Below are 13,497 nucleotides of genomic sequence, written 5' to 3'. Positions count from 1 at the left end.
TCGGAACCCTACCCCTGCATTCCCCACAGAAGCAATAATGGGGGGCCAGTTGCACCCGAGGGCACGCCCCTGCGCAGTACACACACACACACAAACACACACACACACACACACACCCCGGGGCATTTCTTTGCACAGTTGTATGATGGATTGTGTTTGCTTCCTCTTCCAGAAAGTCGCCGCGTCCGACCCCCACCCCACCCTTTCTCAGCTTGGGCTAACACCTGGTGCTGGGAATCTCCAGGGCTAAGGGATGTTGTGGTCTGTGGCCGGCGGGGGCGCGAGGTCAGGGCCCCTCCCCCCCCCCCCCCCCCCCGCGCCAGAATTTTAGGCCTCTTGGGGGCAGGGCACCCACCCGCCCAGCTAGGCTAGAGGTAGCAGGAACTGAACTTCCAGGCCCACCATCCCTACTGGGGCCTGCCCCTTTTCCTCTTTAATTTCCTTTTCTTTCTGTGCTTCACATAAAGGGCTTGGCCAGGCCACCGGCTGGACTGCAGATGTCTCTTCCAGTCTCCCTGGAGCCTCTCAGTTGCCGCTGGCTTACAGCTTCCCCCCGTCCTCCTCGACCCCAGTGGGGCCAACCAGCATTTATTAAGCACCCTTTGTTTGTCCCACCCCCCTACCCCTCACCTCCCGGCCGTGCAGCCAGAGGCTGGGCAAGCCTGAGCCTCTTGTTCTGGGCCTGTTAACGTTTAACCAGCTGGAAAAGCCCTTCCTATGGTGACCTTTCACCTTGGAGTCCTGCAGGTCCAGTTGCCGGCCTTATCTCCTGCCCTGCCCTGGGCCCTGGGCCCAGAGCTGGACACCGGGGCACGTGGCTGGGCCTCTGAGAGCTGCCGGCAGGAAAAACAGTGCCCTCTGCCCCCACTGCCCCCTCCCCTTGCAGGAAGGGGCCTTGGGAAAAGGCATCCCCTTCTCCAGATTACATCTGAGGGGGCACCTTGGCGGGGGGGGGGGGGGGGGGGGGGGGGGGGGGGGGGGGGGGGGGGGGGGGTTGCTGCTGGGAGATCTTGGAGATCATGCAACATTTAAGAGGATACCAAGGTTCTGTAAAAGCCAGGCACCACAAACCCAGCCCTGGGCCTCTGGGCCTCCCAGGGAGAGTCTGGCCAGGTATGAGTTGGGGGAAGTTTTAGCAAGTACAGGAAGCAAGGACTGGGGTCAGACATGAGCAAGGACTTTCCATGGGACTGACTAGAGTGGAATTCCCTGCCCTGTAAGCCCTGCTGGAAAAGGGGGTCTGGAGGGTTAGAGAAGACCATTTTGTTCTGGGGCTGCCTGGGAATGTGGAGGTACCGGCTGGCTATTTGGAGGTGAGGACCGGGGTCCCAGGTCCCTGGACGGTGCTTTCCAGCATTCTTGGGCAGGGGGCATCTTGGAAGGGAGACAAGGTTCAGGGAAGGGAGTCAGAGGGGGACTGGAGAGGGGAGGGGGCAGGGACCTGGGGCTTGCGGGACACAAGTTCGGGTGAGGGGAGGCTCACAAGTGGCAGTCTGGGGCCGGTTTGGAGACTAGGGAAATATCCGCCGCAGATCCTAGAACCTCGGGTAGGTCCAACCCCTCGGCGGCCGCCCCGCCCCCTCTCCGTAGCGCCGCGGCCCCCAACCCCCTGGGGCCCTCCTGGGGGGGGGGCGTTCGAGGCCCGGCCCCGCCCCCTTGACCCCTGCCCGCGGCCCCGCGGTGACATTTGACCTTGCTGCGGCTGCGGACCGGGGACAAAGAGCTCTGGGCCCATCTGCCGAGGGGGCACCCGTGGGAACGGCCAGACCCCGCTCCCGGCGGCCTTGGAACCCGCCCCTGCCCCCTCCAAAAGCGCGAACTCATTCCCCACCCTTCAACAGGTGACCTTGTCTTCTTTTGCCCCCCCCCCCCCACCGCGGGCAAACTGGTGGGACTGGGGGGCTTGAAGCAGGTCTTGCACTCTTGGCATGAGGGAGTAAGGTCGGCCCCTCTGACCCTCCTCAGGACCTTGCCCTCTTCAGTTTCCCTGCTTTTTTCAAAGCTGGCTTTCGTCCAGAGAGATTGCACGGTCCGAAGGTCAGCAGCCCCAGCGATCTCGGAGGAGTTTGCGTCAGGAGGACCAGCTTGGGCCCGGGCCCCTGAGGGGCCGGACTTCCGGCCCGCCTTGCAGCGGGCCGCCACCAAACACACCTGCACAGGTGCGGGCTGGAAATCGCCCCGCACCATCAGCACCACCAGGCTGGGGATGGAAACCTTTCTAAGGCCCGTCTTGGATTTCAGCCATCACCGAGGAGGTGAGAGCAGGCCAATAATCCGCCTGGCCGCGTCCCACCCGGTCCCCCGTTTCCCGGAGGTGTGGCTTATGCAAATGATATGCTAATTAGACGCCCGCTCTTAACCTGACACTAAGAGCCCCCGGGTCCTGCAGTTGAAAGCTGGAATTTAGCCTGGCCAGGGGCCATCCAGACCCTCAGGCCGGAATATCATTGCCCCGGAGTAAACACGCAGATTTCTTACCTTTGCTGTGCCCCCGCATCCAGAAGCCCTTCACCTTAGCTCCATATATTCTTTGAATGCAAGTTCCAAAGCCCTCTGATTTCTCCTCTCCCCCACCTCCACCTTGGGAGCGATTGCTCTTCTGGCTAATTTTCCACACCCTGAATCTTTAGGCCCTCAGGCTTCCTCCTGGGATATAGGCATTTTCCTCTTGGGAGCATCTACCAGGCCAAACCCAGAATCTCCCTGGGAAGGGGGTGGACAAGGGGAGATGTCCCTTTGGAGTCCTCCCAGGGCTTCTGGAGACAGATGAGTGTTGGAATTTCAGTTCTAGCCATATAACCTCACTGACCCCGAATCCTTCAGCCAGTCTTAGATTTGGCATGATCCCTGGCATGATCCCGCTGACATCACATTCACGTGCCACATAGTGCCAGGTCAAAGACAGGGAGCCTTTCTCAAATGCCCAGACCCCCAGGTGCATCAGCCCCCATCCCACCCAACAGATCCCAACATTCAAGGTCGCACATGACATAACATCACTCCAGGACAGTTTATGATGGGGCCCACCATAACTGTCTGGCATGTCCAGACACAGCCAGACTGGGACCTACAGAAAGGTCTCCCCCAGCCGGGGAGGCCGGCAGGGTGGTCTGGGCCTCCCCAGCGCCCTTGCGGTGGCTTCTAACACCTCCAGCTCCTCTGCCTGTCGAGCCTCCATTACTGCCACCTCCTGCTCCAGCTTCCTCCGCTGCTCTTCCTGCTTCCGGTGGGCGCCTCGGAAGGCCAGGACCAGGGCGCTGGAGGGGGTGCGAGGGGGGCTGAGCCAGGAAACAGCCCCCCTCCCACCCAAGTCAGGAGTTATGTATTCCTGGCCCCAGACAGAGCTCTCTGAGATTGAATCTTCCTAGGGTTCCGCTCAGAAAAGGGAGGTATGGGATGGATTGAACTCGCCACCTACCTTAACAGGGGAAACCTGAGGCCCAGAGAGAGCCAGGGACACTTCTGAGGTCCCCCGGGGAGACCCAGGGAAGGGGGACCCACCTGTGAGCCTTGCATAAGTCGCTGTTCAGCTCAGCACTCTGAGCACGTCTGGCTCGCCCCTTCTGAGCCACCTGTTCCAGTTCCTCCCGCAGAGACTGCAGCTGCTCCCGCAGGCCCAGGGCCCTGGTGCAGGGGTGGGGAGAGAGGAGCTCATCGCCATAGCCAATCCTTCCTTCCCTCCTCCCACCCCACCTGTCCATGGTATTTCCATGTGAGCACACCTGTACACGGATGCACACCCAGCCCTCTGCTGCACTCAGTGCCCCCATGGATTCTCGCATATACCCGCCCAGCCCATCCACCCCCCAGCCCGGGACCGAGACACACACCGGTTAAGTGACGCTGCCAGTTCCTGGGCTAGAGTCTCTGGGCCCTGCGCTTGGCCCACCTGGCCTCCATCAATGCCCCTGCTTCCACCAAGGAGAGCAGGAGGGCCCTGTGGGAGGCAGAAGGGAGGGAAGTGACATTGGCCTAGGTGGAGGGCATACTCAGCCCAAGCTGGATGTTGAAGTCACCCAGACTGTGGGCAGCCACAGCCCCAGTCTGGTGAGATACCCCAATGAGGGTAAAATTCCTCCCTAACAAGAGAAATAAATAACAGAGGAATCTCATCTGGAGGCAGGTGAGGTCTGAGCTCAGACTTGCAAGAGGTCATGGGCTTAATCAGACAAAGAGGTAAGGGACTAGTGTTCTTGGCAGGGGCCCAGCATCTACAAAGGCTTGGAGGTGGGAGAGATGATTCAAAGGAGGGTTCCAGAAGCTGCCAAAGGCTTTAAGCAAAGGACAGACATGATTAGATGGTAAGGGGCAAAAGGGAAGGCATCAGGGGGCAAGCTCAAGCCAAAATTTAGGACGAGATGAAGCATGGGCTGGGGCTATTGGAGTGGAGATACTGGAGTAGGAATAAGCCTGGGGGTGGGAAGGAGGAGGCACAGGTTTGAGTGGAAGATGCCAAACGCCTTGGGGCTTAGTGGGCTCAATACCCTCAAATGAAAAAAAGCCCAAAGTACAGGTATGAACTTTGACATGCAGTCCTTTGACATTCAACTCATCTCTTTCTGCAGAAATGCCAACTGAGGCTCAGAGCGGGGACTGTGGTTGACCAGGGCCCCACAGCGAGTAGTATACTGCTATCCCCACCAGGTCCAGGAAGGGCCACTCACCTGGGACAACTCCTCTTCGTCTCCACTGCTCCCACCGCCACTGCTGTCTCCACCACTACAGCTGGCCCCACCAGTCCCGAGCTGTGCCCGCTCCCACCGCAGCTGCTCGAGCAGGAGCACGTGGGCTGGGCCCTGGGCTCGGAGGGCAGCCTCCCGCAGCTCCAGACCCCGCTTCTCCCGCCGCACCAACTGCAGCCGCAGCATCAGGTCTGCCAGAGTCTCCTGAGAGACCAAGGAGTGGGCATAGAGTTGGGGCCTCTAGGATCTGGGGAAACTAAGGCCCCAGGAGCCACCTCCCCCCCAGTGAGGACCGGTCAGGCAAGAACTCAAACCCTCACCATGATTTTGTATGATGGGAAATAATCATCTCCTTTAGGTCATTTTTAAATGACCGCTGTAGGAATGGCAGTTCAGAGGGTACAAATATCTCAGACAAGGTCGAGTAGCATCTCAGTGGAAGTGTCTAGAGTTTCTCCAACTCTAGAACCTCAGGTCTTTCATGCCAGGGGATAAACCTCAGATTATGTCCCCTGCCTCCATCTCCTTTCCTCAGGAAGGAAATTTTGGAAAGCCAGATTCAGAATCTTATGAGAAACTGAATTCCAGAAGACAAACTCCTATTCATCCCTCAAAATTCCAGTTCCAATGCTCCTCCCTCCAGGAAGCCTGCCCCCAGCTACGTAGAACTCTCCTTTGTTACTTGGTCCCCCAGTCGCATCCCTCTCAACCTCGGCAAAGGGTTTCGTCCCACCAGAAAAGGCCAACACAGCGACCACTGCCCATATGTACCCGTGTGGCTGCCAAGTCCCGCTGGATCTGCATCTTCTCCAACCGGGGTAGGGCCGGGCCAGGCTGGGTCCCCAGTATGGCCTGCACCATGGCTTCTGCATGGGGCACGGTGGGCACAGGTGCCAAAGTTGGGCCAGGCTCTGGGGGGATCTTCACCAGAGCACGGCGAGCCTGGAGACGCTGGATATAGCCCCAGAGCTGGGTAGCCACCTCCTGTGGCGTGGGCCAATCCACACTACTGCCCTCGGGGCTATAGGAAACAGAAGAAGGGTCTAATGTCAACACTGGTAGCCACAGTTGTGCTAGCTTCATGCCAACTCTGGTGGGGCTCTAGCATCTTCCATCATACCGACCATGATGGTTTCCATGCCATCTGTAGTGAGTGCTGTCATACCAACATGGTGGACACCAGAACATAAACCCCAGTGGGCATCACCATTCATCAAGACAACATAGTGAACACCATCATGGCAACGATTACTGTTGTTCATGCCATCACAGTGGAAGCCATCACACCAGCACAATGGGCACCACTGCTCAGCTTGCTGACCCTGTTTGGCAACATCATGCTAACCCCATGTGTACCAACATCAGGCCAACCTGATTAAACACCATCATGCCAGTCCTAATCAGTGGGCACCATCATCCATCTTCATGCCAACCAATCCTCGTGGGTCCTATACCAATCCCAGTGGCTATCAACCACCATGCCAACTTTGTTGAATCGCAACCAGACAACTCTAGTCAGGCCTCCTGCCCACGAACCACGGAGCGCCCTACACCGACCTTGCTGGGCACAGCCATGCCAAACCCCAACACGGAGCCAGCTGTGGGAGCCCCATTCTCTAATAAGGACCCCACTCACTGGCCCTCCCAGCTCTCAAGGTTCCCAGGGGTACCTTGGCTGTGGATCCCGTGGTGTCTCTCCATCCATGGCAGCATCCTCCTGTGCCAGCAGCCTCTGGGCTTCCTTCTCTGCCACCTCCAGGTTCCCCTTAGGGGCCTCCTCTCTTGCGCCCGAGTCTGCCTCCCGGAGAGTGAGCAGGACTCCGTACACTTCCTCACAGTGCTCACTGTGAGACACTGATTTTGAGTGCTCCAGGACACCTGGCTCCATCTTGTCGTGCAGGTGACATACCCACTCGTCCTTGGATCCTTCATTCCGTCCCCCACTCCCACCCCTGGGAGCATGTAGACTCCTTCAGCACCCTTTGGGCTAAAATTGCCTTAGGGCGCCTGGGTGGCTCAGTTGATTGAGCGACTGCCTTCGGCTCAGGTCATGATCCTGGAGTCCTGGAGTCCCGGGATCGAGTCCCACATCGGGCTCCCTGCTCAGCGGGGAGTCTGCTTCTCCCGCTGACCCTCCTCCCTCTCATGCTCTCTGTCTCTCATTCTCTCTCTCTCAAATAAATAAATAAAATCTTTAAAATTGCCTTAAAATAATTTCTCCGGCGGGAAAGTGCCTTCCTTCGAGGGCCCCGACCCTCCCTGCAGATCATGCTCGGAGCGTACCAGTTCCCTTCCACGCTAGTGCTATCGTGGGTGGGACGCACTGACCTGTACCGCAAGGCCAGACGCAGTGCTGTGCCTTCGGCCTCCCGCCGGCCCAGCTGCATGCTCAGGCCTTCACACCGGCCCTTGTACGCCTGCAGCGCAGCTGACAGCAGACGGTTGAAACATTTGAGCTTCTCAATGCTCCTGCCTCCGCAATTAGGGGAGAGGGAAAATGAGAGCCCCCCCACCCAGGGCAGTCAGGACCCAACTGATCTGCACCCTCCTCCCCACTCCATTCCAGCTCCAGACTCTTGGGCTGATAGCCCAGCTGGGGACTCCGGTGCCCTTATGAGCTCAGCATTTGTGGCCCTTACCCCCGGAGCTGCTCCATCTGGGCTTCCATGATGTGTATCTCGGGGGCGAGGGGTTGAGTGGGGAGGGGTCCAAGCATCTGAGCACTGGAATCACTCCGGAGGCGCCGGAGCAGGGGGTGAGCCAGAGAGAAGGGGTCCTGCTAGAAAGAGGTGACTTGATTCACCCAGATTGTCATTGAGGGCCCAGTATCATGGGGTTAAGCCTTTTCCAACCCCACAAGCTACTGGATTGCAGGTCCAGGATTTGAGTCTCGCCGCCCAGAATCCTAAAGATCTCAAGGTCGTGGTTTTAAGCTTCCTATGCTCACCTGAGTCCCCCAGGGCTCCTCATCTACCCCAGAACTGCTGGAGCCACTGCCTGAGCCCCCTGCTTGGCCCCGGGAGGGAGGTGGGAAAGGTTCCGGCCTCAGCAGGGAATCCTGCAGCTCCTGGACCTGGGGTGGGGGTGGGGAAGGAAGATGGAGTAGGTCAGGCCTGGGAGCGCCAACCACCCACCAACCCTCCTGCAGACCTGTTCCTGGGACAGTGGCAAGACCCCTGCTGGGAAGCAGGAACCTAGCTACTCACCCCACCAAACCCCCCACTATTGAGCCTGGGGCAATTCACTTAGCCACTCAAGAATCTTCTTTCTTTTTTTTTTTTTTTTAAGATTTTATTTATTTGACAGAGAGAGACAGCGAGAGCAGGAACACAAGCAGGGGGAGTGGGAGAGGGAGAAGCAGGCTTCCCACCGAGCAGGGAGCCCGACGTGGGACTCGATCCCAGGACCCTGGGATCATGACCTGAGCTGAAGGCAGACGCTTAACGACTGAGCCACCCAGGCGCCCAAGAATCTTCTTTCTTTAAACATATAAATGGCCAGTGGGTACGCGAAAAGGTGCTCAACATTACTAATCATCAGGGAAATGCAAATCAAAACCACAATGAGATACCACCTTATACCTATTAGAAAAGCTACTATCAAAAAGATCAAAAAGACATTGGGGTGCCTGGGTGGCCCAGTTGGTTAAGCATCTGGCTCTTGGTTTCCGCTCAGGTCATGATCTCACAGGTCGCGGGATCGAGCCCCGCGCTCAGTGGGGAGTCTGCTTGAAGATGTTGTCCTTCTGCCCCTCCCCCCACTCACACGGGCGCACATGCACACTCACTTTCTCTCTCTCTCAAAAATAAATAAGTAAATCTTAAAAAAAAAAAAGACATGAGATAAAAAGTGTTGGGGAGGATGTGGAGAAGAGGGAACCCTCGTGCACTGTTGGCGGGATTGTAAATTGGTGTAGCCATTTATACAAAACCACATAGTGCTCCCTCAAAAAATTAAGAATAGAACTATCACAGGATTCAGCTATTCCACTTCTGGGTATTTATGCAAAGGAAATGAAAAAACTAACTCGAAACTAACTCGAACCCCTTTGTTCATTGCGGCATATACTTGAAATAGCCAAGACATAGAAGCAACCTAAGTGATCACCAGTGGATGAATGGCTAAAGAAGATCTGGTGTATAAACAAAGGCATATTATTTGGCCTTAAAAAAAGAAGGAGGGGTGCCTGGCTGGCTCAGTCAGTGGAGCCTGCGACACTTAATCTCAGGGTTGTGAGCTCGAGTCCCACATTCCATGTAGATACTACTTAAAAATAAAATCTTTAAAAAAAAAAAAAAAGAAGGAAATCCTGCCATTTGCCACAACATGGATGGACCTTCAGGGCATTATACTAAGTCCGAGAAAGACAAATTGATAGTGATCTCACTTATATTTGGAATCTAAAACAAAAAAAAAGAAAAAATCGAACTCACAGAGAACACGGCGGTGGTTGCCAGAGGTGGTGGGGGTGGGGAGAGGAATGTGGAGGGGGGATTTCCTTTCCCAGCCAGGAAGTGGGCCTCACCCCTCAGGCTGGGCTCTGGCACCCCATATCTTTCCCCCTTGTCCTGCTCAAGAGGAGGGCATGTTCCCCACCATCTCCTTCGGCCCCATGGCTTTAGATTCCGTCCACATGTGAAGAGGTCCAAATGTGTTTCTCCTATTCTGACACCTCCCCTGAGCTCTGGACTCAGACACAGAACTGTCTCTCTGATGGTCCCACATGGGTGGCCCGTGGGTATCGTGAGCTCATGACGGCCCAAACAGCTTCTGGTCTCCCTCCCACCAAACCTGCTCCTCCTGCGGCCTCCACATTTCTCCCTTCCAGTCCCGCAGGCCCCCAAACCAGGACTTGTCCTCAACCCTTCTCTGGCTTTCACCCCCAAACCTGCCAGCATCACCTTCGACACCACCCAGAATCGGCCCACTTCGTACCACCTCCACAATTGCCACCATCTGGTGTCTGGACCAGTGCCTCCTGATCTGCAGGATTCCGCACACCCACACGCTGTTCCCCCAACGGCCGCCAGAGGGCGTCTGTGAACGCTGCATCAGGATCCGCCCCTTTCTGCTCCGGGGAAACCCTCCAGGATCCCACCAGGCTCAGGGCAAAAGCCGACTCCCAGCAGCCCACAAGACCCTATAAATCTGCCCGCATCACCTAACCGGCCCTCCTTCACCCCCACACTGGCCCCCTCACTGGTCCCTGAATCCCACCTCAGGGAGGGAGTTCCTTCTCTGCCTGGCATGCTCTTCCCCCAGATCCTTGCATGGCTCCTCCCTTACCTCTTCATTCAAGTGTCACCTCCTCAGGGGGCATCTCTGACCACCTTAACTAAGAAGGCAACGGACCTTTGTCTGTTCAGGGCTCGGCAGTCAATGCTCCATAAAAGTTTTTCTAACGAACAAATGCTTGAACATTGCCTATGCCAGGCCCGCCTCCCCCTTAGACAGAGAGACCTCAGAGACGGAGCTGCCCCACTCACCTCTCTCTGAAGCATCTCCTTCTCAGCCTGGATGGCCTGCAGCGAGGCCTGCATGCGAGTCAGCTCCTCCTCGCGGCTGCCCAAGGCCAATCGCAGCCAGTCATTCCTCTCCACCAAGCGGGCTGCCTCCCTCTGGCAAACCCCTGCCCCCTCCTGCTCCAAGCAGGGCCTGGGTCCCACCTCACTCCTGTCCTCGGCCTCTGAGGGCCCAGGACAGCTTGGGGGCCGGTGGCGCCAGGCAGCAGCAGCTGCCTCCAGTGAGCTCAGAGCGCGCTGGAGAATCTGAAACATGTCAGAGGCTTCAGGCTTGGAGGGGACAGTCTCCCCACCCGGCGGGGCTACATCTGTGGCCTGCTGGCCTTCCTCGGCAGGCTTGCAGGGTCCCTCAGGAGATGGGGCCGGTCCTCTGCTAGTGTCCCCTTCAGCCTCTTTGTTGGTCCTGTGGTGAGGTGAGAGATGGAAGGTTCTGGAAATGGGGTCATCCGGGGTGTCTGGCTCACCGGGGCTGCATTATCCGGGGCCTTGAAAGTTGGGCTGAGGGGCGCCTGGGTGGCTCAGTTGGTTAAGCAACTGCCTTCAGCTCAGGTCATGATCCTGGAGTCCCAGGATCGAGTCCCGCATGGGGCTCCCTGCTCAGCAGGGAGTCTGCTTCTCCCTCTGACCCTCCACCCTCTCATGCTCTCTCTCTATCATTCTCTCTCTCAGTAAATAAAAAAAATCTTAAAAAAAAAAAAAGAAAAAAAGAAAGTTGGGCTGAGGAGGGCAATGGGAAGCTATGGCATGTGTGTGAGCAAGGGAGGAACACAGGTAGATCTGTGGGTAGGAAAGATACACCAGGGCTGGAGTGGGGAGCACAGACCAAGTGGGCCTTACCTGTTCCCCAGGCCCTGCCCACTGGCTTCTGCCTCTGGCCCCAGCAGCTTCAGCTTGCAGCTCTCCTGAGATGGCGCAGGGCCCAGCTCAGAACTCCCGCTGGCTGCCTCAGCCTCCTCTGAACTCTCTGCCACAGGATCCAGCTCCCCCTGAAGATGACCCACAGGGCCAAGCTCTGAGCCAGGCAGGGCTGTGAGTGGCCCCAAAGAGCTGGGTGTGGCAGGGAGGGGGGCACTTACAGGCAGAGCGTGCCTCCCTCGCCGGCTTCGGGGGCGTGTGGCCCGGGCACTCATTGCTGTCCAGAGGTCAGTCTTCTGAATCTTCCTCCTAAAACCACAGCCTGATCTCAGCTCTTGTCTTTGTTGTCTTTGTTATCCTGGACAAATGACAGCCTTAATATCTTCTTCTGTGGAATGGGCATTGATCTTCTCCCTCTGGAAGGGATCTTGAGTTATCAGTGTTGATTTGGCGCATTTGAATGCCCCTCTTGACAGGCAGCTCACTATCTCTGAAAATTGTTCTGACCTCCCCTTCTCCTCTGCCTCCTTTATCTTTCACTACCTCTGTGCTCCCCTCTGTCCCCAATCTGGGCCTGGCTCGAGGACTTCAAGAGTCACCTCTCCTCCCCAGGGTCCTCTTGAGTCAGAGGCCCCGATCTTGGGGTTGAGGCCCCCCAGCCTGCTCTACTTCTACTCCTCTGTGCCTCTAGGAGTACCTTGGTCAGCAGCCAAAATCCCTGGACACTCTTGGGGTAGCTCTGGCCACTGCCTGCTTAGGCCTGGGCTAGCCAAGGCTGGCTTGGGAGGGGCCAGGAAACAGGAAGCCCCCCTCCCCTGGTCATGTGACTTGTTATTGTGCTGTTTCCTCAAGGACATCAGCTTCCTCCAGGACATCAGCTTCCTCAGTCCCAGTGGGGGTCACGTGTCCGGCTCCTGAGATGTCAGTCCCTCCTCACCTCAGCCTCTGATCTCATGTCTCTTCCACCTCTGAGCCCCAGTTTCCTTATCTGTAAAATGGGGGGGAGGGGTAATTATAGCATTTTTCTACAGTGTCATGGGAATTTTAACAAGCAATTTGTTAAAATCCATCCAAGAACTGAATTATAACACACCGCTCTTGCTCCCTACCTCTCTGACCCTCCCATCTCTACCAGCTGCTGTTTCTCCTGTGTAAATGCTGGATTCCTCAGAGCCCAGATTGTCTCTACATCCTGCCCATTTTCCCTGCATCCATCTCTAAAGGGCCTCCTCAACTCCATCCATAATAACAGCCCAAGCCTCTCCCCTCCCACCTGGATGCCAGCCCAGCTCTCTCCCTGGACTCTACAGCCACCCCTTCACTCCCTTCCCCACCCAGGCCCCAGAGAGAGAGACTGCATTGGTCACCTCCTCTGCTCATGTACCCTCCATGACTCCCCATTGCCCTTGGGAAACATTTCAAGCTCTTCTACCCGGCATTCGAGGACCTTAAAAATTATGCCTGCTGCCTGGGCCCATGTATACTCCTTGCTTTAGCCACGATGACCCCCTCCGTGAACAGTTGAAGGTTCACAATTCTCACACCCAGGGCCTTGGGTTATGCTGTAACCTTTGCCTGGAACACCCTTTCCTTGTTTCTTCACTTGGTTTAAACTGTGCAGAGCCTGGAGTAGCCTGAATCTTCCTCATTCCATTGACAGACACTAGGAGGTTGAATCTTCCTGCTTCTGTGTCCCCAAAGGCGGTAAGGAAAGAAGTTGCAATTCTCTGACTTGGGGGCACCCAGGCACATTGAAATCTGCACTCTTAGCCTTTGCTCCAGCCATATTAACCTGTTAAAGGCTCCACCACTCCAAGGTTCTTGCAAGCCTCCAGACCTTTGCCAAGGCGGTTCCTTCTTTCTGGAATGCCTTTCATTCTCTTGTTTTTCTGGCAAGTTCTCCATCCTTGAAGACTCAGCTTGCATAGCTCCTCCTGGCTGTCAATGACCAGAGCCTGGCTCATGAGAGCTTGTTTAATTGAACCTCTTACACATAAAGAAACTGAGGCTCAGACTGGGTTTTAAATGGTTAGGGGGTAAGAGGAGAAGTGCGCATGAAAAAGAAAACGTGGTCTGAAATAGTTTTGGCTTAGTCTTTTTGGTTTTTGCAAATATGTGTAAAATAAGAAGCAAAATTAAGTAACTGGGCAGGGCCTGGGGTGTGGGCCACGCCCACCTCAGGCCGCAAAAACCCGCCCCCCGCTGAGGGCCATGTCAGCTCCACCAATCACCAATCAGCCCTACCTCTTCTAAATCCCGCCCAAGTCACTCGCATTCAGTTTACCACATCGCAAGTGAGGCTTTCTCCATCCCTTTAAGCCTATTCCGTAGAAAGGTCCACTCCACTAGGCCTCGTCCCAGCCTATCAGGGTTGAAGTACTGACCAGTGTAGCCTGATTCGGCCAGAAACATCAAAGCTCCGGCTCTTCTTGCATTAA

General features: G+C 56.3%; 1 protein-coding gene across 1 annotated transcript; it reads right to left on the bottom strand.

Annotated features, from left to right (window-relative positions):
* Positions 1-2,006: 2,006 nt before the first annotated feature.
* Positions 2,007-11,750, bottom strand: USHBP1 (USH1 protein network component harmonin binding protein 1). The gene is made up of 12 exons (XM_034996964.1): positions 11,281-11,750; positions 11,042-11,190; positions 10,169-10,607; positions 7,630-7,755; positions 7,322-7,458; positions 7,011-7,151; positions 6,353-6,526; positions 5,454-5,703; positions 4,665-4,886; positions 3,831-3,937; positions 3,502-3,624; positions 2,007-3,257 (listed from the first exon to the last, which is right to left on the bottom strand). Exons 1-12 carry the CDS (start codon positions 11,332-11,334, stop codon positions 3,068-3,070), a joined length of 2,112 nt encoding a protein of 703 aa, XP_034852855.1. The 5' UTR covers positions 11,335-11,750; the 3' UTR covers positions 2,007-3,067.
* Between the last annotated feature and the right edge of the window lie 1,747 nt (positions 11,751-13,497).

This window comes from Mirounga leonina, unplaced genomic scaffold (genome assembly GCF_011800145.1).
Source record: "Mirounga leonina isolate KUSES-001 unplaced genomic scaffold, KU_Mleo_1.0 Mir_94, whole genome shotgun sequence".
NCBI lineage: Eukaryota > Metazoa > Chordata > Mammalia > Carnivora > Phocidae > Mirounga > Mirounga leonina.
The sequence above is the reverse complement of the archived record's forward strand: the minus strand, read 5'-3'. Positions and strand labels throughout refer to the sequence as shown.

Coding starts and splice junctions, on each gene's coding strand:
- USHBP1 (XM_034996964.1), bottom strand. CDS start 11,334: ATGAGTGCCCGGGCCACACGCCCCCGAAGCCGGCGAGGGAGGCACGCT. Junction 7,152..7,321: donor CAGATGGAGCAGCTCCGGGG/GTAAGGGCCACA, acceptor TTGCGGAGGCAG/GAGCATTGAGAAGCTCAAAT. Junction 5,704..6,352: donor CCACGGGATCCACAGCCAAG/GTACCCCTGGGA, acceptor TGTTTCCTATAG/CCCCGAGGGCAGTAGTGTGG.